At 34.2% G+C, this 19,926-nt stretch overlaps 1 protein-coding gene across 3 annotated transcripts in view; it reads right to left on the reverse strand.

The window, feature by feature from the left end:
* Positions 1-19,926, reverse strand: part of LOC114340667 (glucose dehydrogenase [FAD, quinone]) — a 328,247-nt gene that overhangs the window by 31,506 nt on the left and 276,815 nt on the right. For 2 of the 3 annotated variants that reach the window (XM_050659319.1, XM_050659318.1), the window contains exons 2-4: positions 12,332-12,536; positions 4,807-4,992; positions 2,697-2,881 (exon numbers count right to left, since the gene is read on the reverse strand). The exons of the other annotated variant lie outside the window; for it this stretch is intronic. In XM_050659319.1, the coding sequence (XP_050515276.1) occupies positions 2,697-2,881; positions 4,807-4,992; positions 12,332-12,527 (567 nt within the window). In that variant the 5' untranslated portion in view covers positions 12,528-12,536. The remainder of the gene's footprint in view (positions 1-2,696; positions 2,882-4,806; positions 4,993-12,331; positions 12,537-19,926) is intronic. 3 annotated transcript variants of the gene reach the window in all.

Genomic DNA, 19,926 nt, shown 5'->3' on the forward strand with positions numbered 1-19,926 from the left:
ACGTTTTCGGAATCAATATTCCATCATCAGTGTTATCACAGGTTTACATGCTTTAAGCCACCAAAATGTATGGGTAAAAACCCTTAAATTGATATTAAACAGTTGGGGTTACATTATATTATCTGATTTTAAAGGATGTTAAAAATATTTCCAGATTAACCCCTGGCATCACATGACATCAACCATATTGGTTGGGAAATTGTAGGTAGAACTTTACATGGCAGAGTTTAGGTGACAACTAAAGAGAATTGTCACCTAACCTCTGCCAACTTAATCGTAGAGGGATGCTTATGCTTATATCTCTGTTGCAGAAGAATTTTCTCATCTTTATGAAGGTGGCCCTGGCAATTTAGATTCGTCTTTTTATTTCATTGTTTTGGTCTCCAGTTTCGTTTATTAAAGTTTCCAAGTATTTGCAACTTGATACTTTTTCAATTTGAATGCCGTTTATGCTAATATTATGTGCTGGTTGTGTCATGTTTTTACTGAAGACCATATTCTTGGTTTTTTTAATATTGATGTTTAGGCCATAATTGTTGCAAGCAATATTTATGTTTGTAAGTAATCGTTGTAATTCTTCTAATTGTCTTGCAACTAGTACAATGTGGTCCGCGTATCGAATATTATTTACAACGTCCCCATTAATTACGATTCCTTCGTTTGCTTGCAAAAGGGCTTCCTGGCAGATGCTTTCACTATATACATTAAATAGCAGTGGTGACAAAATGCATCCCTGTCTTACTCCTCTACGTATTTCTATTACTTGTGACATCTCATTTTCTATTTTGATGTCAGCTTTCTGATTCGTTCGAATCTCACCAGGGTCAGAAATTTTTTCATTTATTATAAATTAATAAATGAAAATAGTTTCTGTCCTTGTGGGATCGGTACTCACCGGAGGTACCGCAAACGTTCGGATACAATTAGCGTCTCTTTGCAAAGACAATGACGTCAACGTTGCAAAGTAACAAGACACTTACTCAACACACACACTACACATTACACCTGAGTTAGTGATAAGTTATACAATTACGTGGCTAAAAGTTCTACTTCTAAACCAAGGCCAGAATCAGAGAGAAAAAAAGCTTTCTGATTCCAATATAAATTGAGAATTATTCTCAGATCTTTAATGTGCACAAGAAGGGAAAATAAATAAGCACTAAACGAGTTTCCTCTAAAACTACTTAACAATAACAATAAAATTATTGTAAAAGAAGACCAAATGAGGAAGGAATGGCAACTGTATACAGGGTGTCCCGAAAAGATTGGTCATAAATTATACCACACATTTTGGGTAAAAAATAGTTCGATTGAACCCAACTTACCTTAGTATATAATATGTGCTCATAAAGAAAGTTACAGCCCAGTTAAAGTGCTCATAAAGAAAGTTTTCGAATATATCGAAAACTATTAGAGATTTTTTATTGAAAATGGACATGTATCATTCTTATGCCAGGAACATCTTAAAACAAAATTATAGTGAAATTTGTTCACCCCATAAAATTTTTATGGGGGTTTTGTTCCCTTAAACCTCCCCAAACTTTTGTGTACGTTCCAATTAATTCATTATTGTGGTACCGTTAGTTAAACACAACGTTTTTAAAACTTTTTGTATGGGGGTTTTGTTCCTTTAAACCCTCCAAACCCTCAAATGTGTGTGTACGTTCCAATTAAACTATTGTTGTGGTACCATTATTTAAATACAGTGTTTTTAAAACTTTTTGCCTCTTAACTTCTTATTTTTCAAAATATACCTAAAAATGTATATTATAAATAAATTTTCAGATTATTAACAGGTCTCTATAATCGTACTTAAACATATATACTTACAAATAAAATATGTTGTGGATTCGACAAATATTCAAAATATCTCAATAAAAACTGGCTTATCGCAAAAGTACTAGGAGACAAAAAAGTTTTCAAAACATTGTGTTTAACTAATGGTGCCAAAACAATAATTTAATTGAAAAGAACACAAAAGTTTGGGGGGATTTAAGGGAACAAAACCCCCATAAAATTTTGATGGGTGCACAAATTTCACGATAATTTGTTTTTAAGATATTGCTGCCATAAGAATGTCTATTTATGTCTATTTTCAATAAAAAATCTCTAAGAGTTTTCGATATATATGAAAAAGAATCGATTTTGATTTTGTAATTTCAAAGGGCTGTAACTTTTTGTGTGCACTATTGTATATAGGTAAGTGAGGTCCAATCAACCTATTTTTGACCCCAGAATCTGTGATTTAATTCACGACCAATATTCTCGTGACACCCTGTATATTAGAGTTGTTTTAAGGTGATAGAAATAATATTACCGAATTATACCAATACTACACTAACGGCCTAGAAATTATGAAGTCAGAAATAGAACACGCTATAAAAATGCTAAAATTAGAAAAGCTTGTGGTTCAGATTAAACATCGCCTGTGTTGCTAGAGCTGATAGATTAAGTTCATCTTTGTCGCAATACCTAAAAAAACACAATGCTAGAAAATGTTCAGAATGTCGGCTAATTATCCACACAACTTGTGGTGTCAGCCACATCCTAAAATTTCGACGATACGCAAAGGAAAATCAGAGGATTTGGTGAAATATGATAAGCTAAGGGCAATGCTAGAGCTGTTTGAAATACTCAGATAATGATATTTTATAGTATGTATTTCATGTTATTTTATAGTGTTATAGTAACTTTACCTGTAAATTATGTTCAAATTTCCTAAAGAATGGCAGGACGTCGTTCCAGGTCCAACCTTTAATGCCTTCGCCACTCCACCTCTTATCAAAATCTGGTGGAGTTCCTCTTGTGAACATCATTCCATTAATTACAGAGCATCCTCCTAGTATTTTAGCTCTTAACCAAGTGCAGCTACCATTTTTTTCTACACAAGGGACATTTTAAAAAGTTATTAGTATTAGATTTAACATTTCTAAATTATTTAAAAACCAATATATTATCTGAGGTAACGTAAGTCAGGGGAGTTCTATTTCAGGTGAACTGCACATTCTAGCACATTTGAATATATTAGATGATGTTCAGAACCAGCTTTTATTCCGACAGTTCATCTACAGTTTACGATTGAAAACCACCATCGACTGTACTCTTTACAGCCGTAAAGAAGATGGTTGCATTTATGTCAATTCAATTTCCACCAACGCTCTACAGGTAATTCGAAGTATGCACATCTGCAAAAGTGCAAAAGATGGCTTTTTCAAGGACAAACTCTAGATATATAGTCGAATTTAAAGGTTATTTCCAAAATCATCCAATCGCCTCTAGTAAGCTTGGACTCGCAGTTCACCAAATTCGCCATCAAAAAAGTCCCTTAACTTCACGTTGCTTTATATGGAGGTTGCTACTGGCATACTCAGACATGTTATATTACTATAACGTCGCTCAAATTATGAAGTTGACTGCTAAAACTAATAAAGAATTTGGATAAATCAAAGTACTTTCTCTTAATGTTAAGAACATTATAAAGATTTTTAAAGTTAAATGAAAAATTCTTGAATGCCATTTTTACTTTGGGCATTGTAATAATGGAAATAGCTATACGTAATACTAGGGCGCATTTTAAAAAATTATGTAATACTTGCAAGTCAATGGAAGGCATCGGTATCGATGGAAAACTCATACAAAAAACTAAAATGTTATAGAAGTTGTCTATCTTCCAATCCCTTTAAAATATACCTTGACCAATCCTTACAGAGGTGGACAAAATCAGTAAAGCCGATGGTACTGAAAGTGGGAAACGACTTCCTATTTATTATACTTTGCGGACGACCAAGTTTTTGTAGCCCAAGATCAAGATGACTTTTGTAGCCCAAGATCAAGATGATTGATATATGATGCAGAAGCTAAATAACCATTACCAACAGGCAGGAGTAGTAATAAATATGGATAAGTCAGAATACTTCATAGCGGGAAACGAAGACATTGAAAATCTACCATTGGAACAAGGACATATGGTTGGTGTGAAACAATGCAAATATCTGGGAGCTACATTACAAACGAGGAAATAGTGAAGATGAAATACAACACAGGATAAATAAAGGTATACTCCATTCCACGAATATACGACCCTCTTGGATTATCGCGACAACGAAGATTTTACTGTGCAAAATATGAAGAACGAAAGTAAATTGCAAATTATATTGTTGTTTATTGGAGTAATTATTAGAGCTAAATACTTTCGTACTTCTTATGTTGCACACTAAAATATTTGTTGTCGCGATAAACAGTCGTATATTCGTGGACTACACCACAGAAGCATCACTACATCCCTACATTTAATTTTATGGGACAAAGATATCAGGAAAAAAACGAAGAGAAGAATATAACTATGATAGTATAATGAAGAGCGCTGCAATCTACGGTGCAGAAGTTTGGGACATAAGTGCAAGAAATAAAAAGCAGCTACTTAGTACAGAAATGGACTTTTTGAGGAGAAGTTGTCAGATTTCGAGATTGGAACATGTGAGAAATGAAACAATTAGAGAACGTATGAAGGTGGAGAAAACTATAATAGACGATATTGAAAAGAGACAGCTGACATGGTTCGGTCACGTTAAAAGAATGAATAAGACTCGCTGGCCGAGAAAAATATTAAAGTGGGTCCCACTGAAGAGAAGAATAAGAGGACGACCACGAAGAAGCCAGAGGGACAATATTCAGGAGGCAATGGATTCGAGGCAGTTAGATGAAGATGAGTGTTACGACAGAAAAACTTGGAAGCTGGGTATGGAGAGGCGGCGATAGCCGTAAAAATCCATTATATATAATATGTAATACTTGTTTGAATAATACCTTGACATGCCACAGGTTCGTCGGAGGTACGATAGTTCCAGTCCACGATCGGGTTAGTGTAATATTGCAAAATCAGTCCAGGTACTTGATAGGTTTCAGGCTCGTCAACTCCAGCTTCTATAAGTAAAACTCTAGAGTCTTGATGTTCTGCGAGACGTCCAGTCACAGCCGATCCACCACTTCCACCTTAAGATACATAAAAATATTAAAATAAAAATAATTTTCAGATTTGCCTATACTTAAAGTGGCTATACTCAAGATTTGTCTATGTTTAAGTTCATTTCACGGATTTTTCAGATTAACGAAATCATATACCTACTCCAGGCACATTTAGGCACATATCTGTCAGATGTATTATGGTAGGCGCGCAAAGTATGCTAAATGTGCAGTCACTCGAGCGCTTTGGGGACCTATTGGGTTGTGAAGAGTAGGTCCTTAAATCTAAAGTTTTCCATTTTAGTGGGGACTTTCGATTTTTAATTTAATTTTTCATTTTCAACAATCGTTTTTTTAGATTATAGCGCCATCTATCCATAATTCGAAAAAATGTCTCGAATAAAAGTTACTTATTTTTACGTAAGGAATCCACATCTGCAATAAACCCCCACCTCCGTGGGGGTAGTTTGGTGCCACTCGATAGATTTTTAAAAAATATTGGATAAGTTTATTTTTCAGTTTTTCGATCTGATGTTCATATCGCGAAATATCGCGGGATTCGTATTTAAAATATTAAAATTACCCCCACCCCTCTTCGTGGGAAGTCGTGTTTGGAATCATTCGATAGACTTTTAAAAAATACTGAGTAGGTATTTTTTAGTTTTTTGAGCTGTCATAAATTTCGCGAAATATTCTTTTTTTTTCTTGTGAAATTTTGGGACTCCTTACCTTACTTTGGGACCCATTTCCTTACGCCCCGCTTAAATCGTTAGATTTTTGAAATATACTGTAACAAAATAATTATTGACCTACCCTCGTATACCAGCTCCCGTCTCCGGACAGACAGAACACTATCGATGTTTCGAGATACGCCGATGCAGCGACGATGACGTGCAAGCGGTCACATGGACATAGCTGGAGATATATAGATATTTCTGGAATATCTGTATCGCATATATAAATAGGACATATTTGTAAATAGGGGAGTCTTAAGCTAAAGTTTGTAAAGTAAACTTGTATAAATATAAATAAAGTCGTATATAAATACGAACCGCTAGTTTTATTGTAATTAGAAGTAATTACACTAATCACGCTACAGTTGGTGTTAACGGTGTGGAGTGTAAATAAATGAAAAGTGAAAAAAAAAGACTTTTGAACTTTATTCGTCGGAAATAATCGGAGTGCGTTAATTGTTCGGTATTCGGAAAGACTTTTGAACTTTATTCGTCGGGAATAATTGAAGTGCGTTGATTGTTCGGTATTCGGAAAGACTTAGACATTTTGAAAAGTACGTGTGTGCCGACCAAAGATGTTGCTACAAGAACTGACCATAAAACAGCTCCGTGAACAATTAGAAGAGTACGAATTAGACAGCAGTGGGTGCAAGATAGTCCTACAAGCACGACTCAAGGATGTCCTCACGAAGAACGGAGATGACCCAGAGACGTTCCACTTCCAGTCAGCAGAACAAGTAATCTTATCGAAATTAAAAACTGTTTCTGAAACGATCGATGAAACTTCTAGACAGAACAACGAGAAACTTGAGGAAGTTAGTAGACAGAACAACGAGAAACTTGAAGAAGTTAGTAGACAGAACAACGAGAAATTTGAAAGTGTTTCTCAAAAGATCGATGAAACTTCTAGAAAAAGCGACGATAAATTCGAAAATGTTGCTAAAAGATTTGACGAGACTTCTCAAGTAATTAAAGAAGTTTGTAGACAGAGCAACGAGAAATTTGAAAGTGTTTCTCAAGTAATTAAAGACGTTTGTAGACAGAACGACGAGAAATTTGAAGAGGTTTCTAGAACATTCGATAAGATACAGAAAAGCGTAGACGACAGTAAAGAAATGTTAGAAGATAAGATCAAACAACTAGAGACTATGGTAACCAATACGAAAGTGCTACCTTCAGTTAATGCAGTAGTTTTGGCCGTAGAAGAGAAGATCAAAGAATTAGAGAGCATGATAACCGATACAAAAGTGCAACCGTCAGTTCATGCAGTAGCTTTAGATCCTGTAGTGAAAGATTAACTACCGAGAGAAGAAATGTCGCATAATATGAGATTCAAATTACCACCATTTGATGGAAAGTCCTCTTGGTCCATATATCTTAGACAGTTTGAAGCTATTGCGACCGCCAATCATTGGACCGAACAAGAAAAGGCTGTTTGCTTGACTGCTGCTTTACGAGGTGATGCTGCAGATATATTAAGGTCAATTCCCAAGGGTCAAGAAAATTGTTACCAGACCTTGTTCACTCGTCTAGAAAAACGCTATGGAGATGCCCATCTACAACAAGTATACAAAGCACAACTGCGAAGTAGAAGTCAACGAGCAAGTGAGAATCTGCAAGAATTTGAAGCAGATGTGGCTCGTGTGGTGCGGTTGGCTTATCCAGAGGTGCCAGACAGCGTTTTAGAAGAAATTGCAGTAGATACCTTCGTCAATGGGCTGAAAGATAATGAACTACAGAAAGCTTTACGACTAGCAAGACCGAAAGTTTTAGATGAAGCACTTGCTATTGCCTTGGAACACGAAGCAGCTAGCCAAGCTTCACGAAACAATCGAGTAATAACCGGGGAAAAAGGCGATAAGAGAAAAGATGAACGTTTGGTGGAAATGGTACGGAGGGTGATTCGTGACACGATGCCGAAGAGACGCATGAAGAGGGCTGGAAGAGTTGGTTCAAATACAGATGCTTCCTCGATACGGAAATGCAGTGAAAGTTGTAATCACCGGCTTAAAGTAGATGAACAGCTTTGCCCTGTGAGACGAACTACCGTCGTTAATGAGCAATGGCAGCCACAACAGTTACAAGAAGCCCAAGAAGACGATCCATGTATAAAAAGAGTATTGGATTGGATGCGGCAAGGTGAGAGACCTAGTTGGCAGAACATTAGTGCATGTAGTCCAGAAGTCAAGGCCTACTGGAGCCAATGGAATTGCCTGGTACTAAAAGATGATCTTCTGTACAGAACCTTTGAGAACGATGATGGTACAGAATCTAAGCTTCAGTTAATTGTACCTAAAAGTAAAGTGTCAGAAGTATTGCGTCAGTTGCATGACGGTACATCAGGTGGACACTTTGGTATTACGAAGACTCTGCAAAAGGTTCGAGAACGGTTCTATTGGGTGAACTGTAAAGATGATGTAAGGAGATGGTGCCGAAAATGTGAACCGTGTGCATCCGGTAATGGTCCGGTTGGTAAAAAGAGAGCACCCATGAGACAGTACAATGTTGGAAGTCCTATGGAAAGAGTAGCTATCGACATTGCAGGTCCATTTCCAGAAACCGATGCTGGAAATAAATACATCCTGGTAGCCATGGATTATTTTACAAAATGGACTGAGGCCTATGCATTACCAAATCAAGAAGCTGCTACCGTTGCAGAGGTACTTGTTAAAGAATTCTTTAGCCGATTTGGTGTTCCCTTGGAGATCCACTCCGACCAAGGGCGAAACTTTGAGTCAGCTCTTTTCCAAAACGTTTGTAAATTGATTGGTGCCAATAAGACCAGAACAACACCCCTGCATCCTCAATCAGATGGGATGGTCGAGAGGATGAACCGAACGATGGGTAAACACTTGTCCAAAGTTGTATCTGAACATCAGCGAGATTGGGACCAACACATTCATTTATTCCTGATGGCCTACCGCTCGGCCGTAAATGAAACTACAGGTCAAACACCAACCTGCCTGATGTTGGGTCGTGAAGTTCGGTTGCCCTGCGACCTAGAGTTTGGCTGCGGACCTTCCGAGGAACATGTTGCAGGCGAAGACTACGTTGACCGCCTGAAATTACGAATGAACAACATTCATGAACTTGCCCGACAACACATCCAGATAGCCAGTGACAGAATGAAAGATCAATATGATTCTCGATGCAAGAATGAAAGCTTCGAAGTAGGTGATCTTGTCTGGCTTTATAATCCGCAACGTCGTCGAGGCTTGTGTCCTAAACTGCAAAGACAATGGGAAGGTCCGTATGAAGTTAAGAAGAAAATAAATGACGTAATATATAGAATTAAGAAGTTGCCAAACGGTAAACCAAAAGTTATTCACATAAATCGTCTTGCACCATATGCTGGCTCAAATGAAACAGAAGAAGCACGAGTCCTCCAACAGGAGATGAAAGATGTCGCACAGCCAAGTTTTAATCAATTTATGTCAAATTACGCAGAAAGAAAGAGTGCTAGATTCGGCGTGACCACAGAAGTTCAGCAAGATCTGTTTGGTGTTCCAGAAAACGTCTCTCTAGCCCACTGTGTTGCACAAGACCTCGAGATCACTAAAGGAATCTCGTCCGTATTCAATAGAAAGTTCGGCCGCCTGGACGAGTTAAGGAATCAACAACCTAAAATTGGAAGAGTATTGCGATTGGAAGATGGTCCTCGATCTTTGCTGTATATAGTGACCAGGAAGTCTTATACGGACACGCCAAGCTACGAGAACATATGGCGTGCTCTAACTAATTTGAAGAAAATGGTCTGTAATTATGACATCAAAGATTTGGCTTTACCAAAAATTGGCCATGCAGTAGAAAATCTGGATTGGAAGATTGTGAGAAGCATGCTGGAAGTGATCTTCAGAGAAACTGGCGTACGGATTACTGTGTGTTGCATGAACCCGAAGATGTCATACCCTTCAAAGACAGTAGACTGTTACTTCTTTTCTAGGGGTGTATGCAGAGCTGGAGAATCCTGTAGATTCCGCCATCCTGGGCCATCTAGAGTTGCTGATCGGGACGCTCAGATCTTAAGAGGGGAGCAGTGTAACAAAATAATTATTGACCTACCCTCGTATACCAGCTCCCGTCTCCGGACAGACAGAACACTATCGATGTTTCGAGATACGCCGATGCAGCGACGATGACGTGCAAGCGGTCACATGGACATAGCTGGAGATATATAGATATTTCTGGAATATCTGTATCGCATATATAAATAGGACATATTTGTAAATAGGGGAGTCTTAAGCTAAAGTTTGTAAAGTAAACTTGTATAAATATAAATAAAGTCGTATATAAATACGAACCGCTAGTTTTATTGTAATTAGAAGTAATTACACTAATCACGCTACAATACATTGTTTTGCATGTACCTATATGCCTAACTTACCGAGTTTCTACCGAGCCTAAACTTCGAATTTTTCTAAGGAGATATTTTTTTCGCCCCCCCCCCTTAACGAACTCCCCTGCATTAAGAGCCAATATCTGGTAAAGGTACATTTACAGGGTACAAGGTTTCTCCACATGTTATATTCTGACGCGCTCGAGTAACTGCAAAAATCCCCGCTTGGGCTCCCCTACCACGGCACATTGCTCATGCTCATGCTGTCATTCAAACTTTAATATTAGTCCATGTAGATAGAAACTTTTATTAAGTTGAATTGGCGATGTACATAAAAACTTTTATTTAGTTTATATCAAATTCTAATCGTTTGTTAAAATAGTTATTTATGATATAAGTGTTAAAAGTACAATTTCAAGGCACGCATGTGAAAATTTGCACATTCACACGAGTGCCTTAAAAATGTACTTTTTAACACGTATATCATACAATATTTTTTCTACAAAGGTCTTATATATCAACAATTATAATTTATTCATTCTCAATTACAGGACAATATCTACAAAAACTTTTACTTGAACTTGACTGACATTCCATTTTTATATTTTTCTTGACATTACATCAAAACTGCCTATACTGTCAATAAAAAATCATAACTATAGAATAATAACATCTACTTTTATTTTTGTATATTTTAACAAATTTTAATAGTGTTTTTCTACAAACGTGTTAAAAATGCAATAATACAGTTTAAATTAAATTTTAAAAAACCTTTTAAACCACTTTTTTAAATTGCCCAAGTTATACTATTAATATTAATGTTAATAAATGAAATAGAAATTAAAAAAAAAACTAAGTTTTCAATCTAATAGCACATAAAACAACATCCAAAAATGTTATTCTAGATCCTAGCAGACTGAAAACAATGGGAACCTTCTCTGGTAACACCTCCGAGGCTTCTACAATTTGCAAGCCATAACGGATGCTGAGACTAAGGAAGATGAGGGAATTTTCCAATTTATAATTCACGTCCTATCTGCTCAGCGCGGTAAAGTTCCAACGAGAATGGTTCCCTTCTTACTCCAATTGGAGTAAACATGTAAATCAAAAATGAATAACCATTTTCAATTTCGTTGCAACACGAAACTACAGCCGCATCATTATTTCAGTTCAATCAGAGAGTGCAGCAAGCACCTCTACCGGTTTCGAAACTTATTAGTCTCTCATCAGGAGGCACATATGCTGCTCTCTCTGACCCAACTAGGACAAACCCCGGCGTGCAATCACGGATTGCAACGAACAAAATGGCAGGGATGCCCTAGCGGCAACTGCTATCAAAAAACTAAGTTTTCAATATAATGGGTCTATTGAATAAAAAGAAGTATTTGCTTTTACTTCCTCGTATTTAAGTATTTACTTAATAGTAGTTAAATAAAGCATTAAAGAAATGACTTTATTCAATTACTATTAAGTAAATCCTTAAATACTTGTAAGTAAAATACTTCTTTTTATTCAATAGACCGAATAGCACAGTGGCCCTAGTTTCGTGTTGCAACGAAATTGAAAATGGTTATTCATTTTTGAAATATAAATATTTTGACGTTTAAAGTGCCTTAAAAATTTTAAAGCACTAGTGCTTTAAAGTAGCATTTTTAACGCTCCTATGGAATGCTAAAAATTGCATTTTAACATGGTTGTAGAAAAACAATTTTTCGAACACGACATGCGACACCGCCTGGCACCCTGTCGATTTGATATTATAAGGACATCTTTTTGAGTAAGTTTGTGCAGAAAAATCTGTATAATTTCGGTATAATTACACTAACGGGGGCGATGATACAGCTCCGTCTAATAATTGTAAATATATTTTTATAACGAAATTAATTAGTAATTAACGGTAATTACCTTACCTTTTTTATGTTTGGTTTTAAAATAGATATCTTATAAAAACCAATCCTGTCTTCTACTGTTTTCAATTAAAATAAAGATTTTCATTTGACTGATTTTCATTTCATTTTAAATTAAAAAGTATTCTTGCAAAAAAATATGCCGTAGATCAGATATATTCTGGTATCTACTGCTTTAGAAAATCTGGAAATATCATCTACTTTATTTATTACTAATGAATTATATTTTTAATAAAAATAATAATAAATGATTCGTTATCGTTATCTTAAAAATAGTAAACTAGTCGTCAAATTAAACTTATTGTCAATAATTATACTTGTGATTTGTGTATTTGCAAAAACTATGATTGGTAACATAGAAATGCTACAAGAAAATATCGTTAAATACTCACCACCTATTACAATAAAATCATAAGATGGGTCTGGCTCGTGTCTGGCTTGAACTCTTCCACAGATATCTGATATATCACACGTATTTCTTATTATAGCATCAACTAAACTCATAAAAACAATGAAGTTGCCTGCTCCACAATTGTTACCCAAATAGGGCCCATAGTATCCGGGATTAATGCAACCACAATCCGCCATTGTAGATAACTGGAAAAAAATTCAAAATACCAACTATAGAACTTATACCCCTTGAGTATGTATTAATAGGATGACAGTGGGTGGAATTTTTTTTTTGGTTAAAATTACAACGAAATTCGCTAGAGATTCTAATTCTAAGCAAAAACTGTTCTACTTTTTTTTGAAAACTCAATACTTTTTGAGATATTCGTGGTTGAAAATTGGCCATTTTCATTGAAACATAATACCTTTTTAAACGATTTCTTGCGAATACCTTAAAAATTGTGCATCTAACTAAAAAACTATATGATTTTTTGTAGATTATAAAAAAATAAAGAGACACTTGTCTTCATAAATCTTCTAGTTATAATACAAAAAGAGATATGGTAGGTTAAAATAGTTTCTTTTTTGGTACATTCTCAAAATGGATTATTCAACTTGAAATAACAGAGAAACGGTCGATTTTAGGTATATAATGCTACTAATACCTTTTGTAGTGCTTGAAAAAACCTTTAAAATGAGCTATATTAAAAGTCCATTACATTAAAACTAAGCGAGATATGCTGCAAATAAAATTTATAACTTATTTTTTTTGAGAAAAAATGAGAAGTAATTTTACCCCCATCCACCAAAATGTCAATGCATCGTTTTCCTTCCACAATACCCTTTATTATAGTATTATTTCTATGTTAAAAAAGTTGGACGGGTTTAAAATAAATGGTTTTTGAAAAAAAAGATCAAGTTATAGAGCGCATTTTTTAATTTTCTTAAAAATCTTTTTTTTTTCCATGTAACCTGACAATGATAAGAGATACAGTAATGAAAAATAAAAAGAAAATTTTTATCTGAAAAAGCCCTACATTTTTGGGTGGTATCTATTTTTCATATCTCTTATCTTTTTCGAGTTACATGGAGGAAAAGAAGATTTTTAAGAAAATTTTAAAATGCGTTATATAATTTAATCTAATTTTTTTCAAAAACTATTCATTTTAATCTAGTCCAACTTTTTGATCATAGGGATAACACTATAATAAAAAGTATTGTAGAAGGAAAACGATGTATTTTAATTCTGATGGATGAGGGGTTAAATATACTTCTCATTTCTTCTTAAAATACATTAGTTGACCGTAATGGACATTTAGTATTGCTCATTTTAAAGGTCTTTTCAAGCACTACAAAAGTTATAAGTATCATTATACACCTAAAATCGACAGTTTATCAGAATCTGTTATTTCAAGTTGAATATACTGATTTGAGGATGCAGCAAAAAATAAACTTTTCTTACCTATCATATCCCGCTTTGTATTTTAACTAGAAGATTTATGGAGAAACGAATCTCTTTATTTTTTATAACCTACAGAAATATTTTATATAGTTTTTTTGTTAGATGTATAGTTTTTAAGTTATTCGCAAAAATCCGTCCAAAAGGGTGTCATTTTTCAATGAAATTGGCCAATTTTCAACCACGAATATCTCAATAAGTATCAGTTTTCAAAAAATAATTATGGAACAGTTTTTTCTTAAAATGAGGTTCTCTAGCCTCTTCCGTGGTTATTTTAACCAAAACATTTTTCACCCCGAGAAGGGGTGGAAGCCACCGTCAAGATAAAAGCGCACATCGGCATAGGGTAGACTTTGTTTCTTGAGCTATTCCCTACTTACTGTGAAAATATCAAGTAAATCGATGCAGTAGAATGGAATTCGGAGTCAAATACCCTCATTGACTGCCCTATTATTTATATCAGCAATACATATGTAATCGTTTTGTAAGCTTTATTTTTTATTATTATTTATTTTTAAGTGTATACTGGACAATTTTGTATGAACGATTAATAATTTTTTATGTAATTACGTGGCTAAAGGTTCTAAACCAAGGACTGAATCAAAACAAAAAAACATAATCGTTTTATTAGTTACTATTATCCACTACAGCAAGATATACTTTTCAGATTAAAAAGAAAGCAAGTAGATTTTATGGTCCATCAAATACAAATTTATGGAAAATGAAACTTAGTTAAGTCCGCATTGTATCTACCTCAACCAAACCCATGTAGAAAGACTGACGGACTATAAATACATCGGTATCATAATAAATGAAAAATGAACCAACAACCAGGCAATAAGAAAGCGCATCGGAAAAGCTGGATCCACCTTCAATCGGATAGAGCCTTCTGGAGCAGCCACAACCTGTGTCTTGGTATAAAAGAAAGAATGCTGAGATGCTACTCCTTTTCTGTCCTTTTTTATCATTTTTACTCGTAGACCTTGAACGAAGATATGTAGAAAATTAAAAGCGTTTGATATGGGGTTATATCGGAGAACAGTTAAAATCACGTAGTTTGACCGACATGAACAATTAATGCATGTCTTCGAATCAAAGAGCTGGACTACAATGACCTCAGGATTATAACGAATTTATACTATAAGCAACGAGCAAAAGTACGTGTTAACGACCAGCTGTCAGAGGAAATTGAAATAAGACGTGGAGTGAGACAGGGATGTGTGTTGTCGCCAATTCTTTTTAATGCCTACTCGGAAGAGATCTTGAAAAATGCCTTGAAAAACAGCTGGAATAAAGGTAAATGGCATTCCCATTAACAACATTAGATATGCGGATGACATTGTCATCTTAGCTAAAAATATTGGGGATCTTCAGAGGCTGGTGACCATAATAGCAGAATTTGGACAAGAATACGGGCTAGCAATGAATGTCAAGAAGAGTTTATGAGTCAAGAAGTTTATGAGAATATCGAAAACTCAACGAAATACCGAAAATCTCTTCATCAACGGATCCAACATCGAACGAGTGGACCAATATGCATACCTTGGAACAATGATCAACTTCACAGTAAATTACTTACAGGAAATCAAAATCAGAATAGAAAAGGCTGGAGCAAATTTTAACAAAATGAGAAAAGTGCTCTGCACAAGAGATTTGAAGTTGGAGCTAAGAGTTAGGTTGGCTAGGTGCTACGTTTTCTCGACTTTGTTTTATGGAATGGAAGCTTGGACCTTGAATGCTGCATCAATGAAAAAACTAGAATCATTCGAGCTGTGGGTGTACAGAAGAATTCTGAAAATATCGTCGACAGAACACGTCACAAACAAAGAGGTTCTGAAAAAGATAAATAAAGAAATGGAAATCCTAAATACCATCAAAACAGGAAAATTGGAATATCTCGGACATATTATAGTCCATTAAAATGTTACATTTAGGTTGCATTTCTTAGAGGAGTCAATTTTATCTTTTTAATGTGTAGGGGGTTCAGTAGAAGCTTAAGTTCAAGTTTTTGGGGTCGCCACCCTTATCCCCCGGCCACCATATTGCAAAAAGGAGTGCAAAGGGTTTTCGCACTGTATCTTCTAAACTGGCAATCCTAAAGAAAATTTAATTACACATAAAATGTAGCAAATTAAATTTTCTACAATTTTATATCTATTACTTTTTATCGTCAAGTGACCAACAAAAAAGTTATAAATAAAAGTATGAGAAAATTTTGTAAGAAGTTTCCTTTTGGAGGTTATAATTTTTTTCCGTTCATTTAATAATAAAATAACATCATAGCGATTTTGTAGAGCAGTTTTCAATGAACAATTCTCGCTATAAAGTTGTTTAATTTTATTTATTGTCTAGGTTTTACAGCGCTCCAATCTTGACCAGATTCTCAAATTCTCATAGGAATACAATAAAAAAAATACTTTTCTATCTATATATTAGTCGAGCGGCAGCAATCTTTATGCCGACCACGAAAATCAAATTTAAGGTGAATGACAAATTTTGATCTATTTTTATGTTTTCGAGGTCGCTGAATCCGAATATGAAGTTTATTTTTATCTAGATTTGGTGGAATATGTTCAAAAATCAAATTTTATACCAAAATGCCGAAAATCAATTTTGATAATTTTTCAAATTTACCTCGCTGTATCTTTGGTCGCTGTAAATATTTCCTTTTGAAAATTTTACTGTTTAATCTCTGAAGTATGTAGATAACAACGGGATTTGTCCTAAATATTTAAACACATTAAAAAAGGAGTTGATAATTTTTAAACATTTTGTCATCATATTTCGTTAGTTTCATGTTAACTTAAAAAAGTTGAGTAACTATAATTTTAACTAACACAACAATAAAATATAGTTTATGAAGAAGTTTTTTGGAAAATTTTAAGTCAAAATATACAATAGGAAAAAAGTTATGTTACTTCATAAACAAGCGGCACACCCCAAAAACGCTTATATTTCGAGATCCTGACCACAGTGTGGTGAATGGCTAATTTTGATCATACTTTATGAGTTTGATAACAAAAATTCGTTTTATGCTCTTCTTAAGAATTTTGCAATATGCGGTTGCGTCATTCTTCTTCTGAACCGGCGAATTTGTCCTCAAACAACTTCCTGGGCCGTTTCTATATATTATGCTTCGGGTTATAAGTTTTATAGTGAGAAGAAAGGTCAAAAACAGATTAATAATAGCATAGGAATGTTAAAATCATAATAAATTTTATGAATAAAAAATATATATAGATAGAAAATTAAGCCTAACTTCTGTTTTTATGATATCCCTATGAGCATTCGAGAATCTGGTCAAGTTTGGAGCGCTGGAACACGTATATATAAGTAAATAGAATTAAACAAATTTATAGTGGAAATTGTTCGCTGAAAAACACACTACAAAATTGCTATAATGTTATTTTATTTTAAAATGAACTGAAAAAAAGTTATAACCTCCAAAAGGAATCTTGTTAAAAAATTTTTACATATTTTTGTTTATATCTTTCTTGTTGGTCACTTGACGATAAAAAGTTATAGAAATAAAATTGTATAAAATTTAATTTTCTACATTCTATGTATAATTAGAGTTTTCGTAGGTTGGTAGTTTACGAGATATCGCGCGAAACCCATTTGCACACCATTTACAAGATGGCGGCCGGGGGACAAGGGTGGCGACCCCAAAAACTTGAACTTAAGCTTCTACTGATCCCCCCTACACATTAAAGAAATAAAATTAACTCCTCTAACAAATGCAAGGTACGGCTTAGAAATTGTAACATTTTAATGGAGTATTACACGTGGAGAGAGATACAGATTGCTCCAATTGATTATGCAGGGAAAGATTCAAGGAAAGAGAAGCATAAGGAGACGCAGAATATCGTGGCTGCGCAACCTGAGAGAGTGGTACGGATGTACATCAAATGAACTTTTCAGAGCAGTCGTCTCTAAAATACGAATAGCTATGATGATTGCCGACTTTCGCCGCGGGAGTAGCACTTAAAAAAGAAGAGGTTTGACCGAATTACAAATGAGGAGAGCCTCAAAAAACTGAGAGGCACTGACCACCATCAAATCTCGAAAATTGCAGTATATCGACACATTAAGTGCAATGAATCCAGATATGCCGTCCTACAAGTCACCCTGCAAGGAAAATAATTTAGAAAGCTAGGTCCAGGAAGAAGAAGAATATCTTGATTTAAGAACCTCAGAACCTGGTTCAACAAACCTATGTGCGGCTTTTCCACGCTAGTGTTGATAAGATGAAAATTGCCTTGATGATCGCTAACAACATCCGTCACGGATAGGCATATCACGAAGAAGTGTGCATTGTTTCTTTAATGCCTCATTGCCCATTAGGGAACTTGCATAAATTTTTAAATTCGAAAAAAATGTTATAAATCACAACAGAACATAATTTAAAACATGTATCAAAGATAAAAAAGTTTTGTTTGTCTTTCGTTTGGCCCCCAAAGGCGATTAAAAATTCAAATTAAAACAGGTGGTCCAAAACGCGTCGTGACGTCACCGGGTTGTACATTTACACTTTTCCCACAAAGTAAACAGAATTTTAAATTAGACGTTATAAACGTCAGTAGAAAATACATTTATTTGAGGTTACAAGTGTTTTTGATCGTTTGACCTATTCATAGAAAACATGTACTTTTACAAAATGGTTTTATTTTCAATAGTAAACCTTCGTTCCTTTCCTTCAAAAACAGTATAAAACTCCAATTTTAACGAACTGGTATATATTATTACAATGACATACGATAAATATCATTAGAATATAAATATTTTTTACTTATTCCACGACGATGAGCTGGCCAAATACCCAAGTAGGTGGAGGCCAATAAACTAAAGAAACAGAAGAAGAATATACCTAAATATAAGGTTGTGTCTAGGTATACGCTAACGTGTACTCAAATAAAAAAGTTAGAGTGTCAGTGATTTCTTATTTTTTTATTTGTTTAGTGTTTGTTTTTAAATTAACTATGGAGTGTAGACAATTATTTAGTTCTTTTAATGGGTTTAAGAACATTTTAAAACAGTACGAAAAAGATAAGAGACTATAAATTAATATATATTTTTTTTTAGTTATAAATGACATAGTATTACCGTCCAAGATTAAAATAAAAGGAAGACCTAAAGCTTTCACAATAATAATTAACTTGTTCTGAAGCTATTATCCTTGTGGAATTTTTGTAATCAACTATTCTAAATGGGAACTAAGCCACAATTTAACTAAAAAAATTGATTTTATTAACGTTTCGACGTCTAAACCGGATGTCAATACAAAATATTATTGAATTAAACAAAAATGTTGTTGCTTAGTAAAAAATTTTTTCTAATAATTTATTTAATCTGACTAATTTTTGTATTTTGATTTGGACGTCGAAACGTTAATAAAATATTTTTTTTTTAGTTAAATTGTGGCTTATTTTGCCTTTAGAATAGTTGATTATAATAATTCACTTACGTATAAAAATTATTTTAGCAATATTTTGTACCTACATGTCATGTCAATTAAATACATATAATTATTTTGCTAACCTAAATATATACTTTTATATATATACATTGATTTATTACAATTAAGTTTGAAACATCTGAATAGTTCTGCTTCCCTTCCCTTAACAAATACTTTTCTATCAAATAAACACTAAACATATCAAAATAGCATGTACCAAAATATATAGTCACTGTGCAAGCTAAATAATGACGTCACTCACTTAATGAAGTTTAATTCGCGTCTATCTAACTTTTTTGTTTGCGTACACGTTAGTGTGTACTTAGACACAGCGAAATATAACCATAATCAAAACTAATGCAAAACTATGTGACGTCACGGGCCGTTTGAACTATTTTATACCGCAGAAGACTTTAAATATGTATTTCTAAGTTATTACGAGTTTTTGAAGCGTGAAATTTTGGAAATCTCATTTTTAAACAAAACTGAATATTATTATCTAATAAAAAAAATGTGCAAGTTCCCTATTAGTAAAAATGGCGGACGGATATCATATGTAGAATTAAAAAACTCATACAGAAGTAAAAACTTCAAGTTGTATACTAGTATAAAATGGTTTATTAAAAAACTTCATAAATAGTTGTGCAAAACGTTTTCGTTCTAATTCAGAACATCTTCAGTGC

Source organism: Diabrotica virgifera, chromosome 8 (assembly GCF_917563875.1).
Source record: "Diabrotica virgifera virgifera chromosome 8, PGI_DIABVI_V3a".
NCBI classification, from domain to species: domain Eukaryota; kingdom Metazoa; phylum Arthropoda; class Insecta; order Coleoptera; family Chrysomelidae; genus Diabrotica; species Diabrotica virgifera.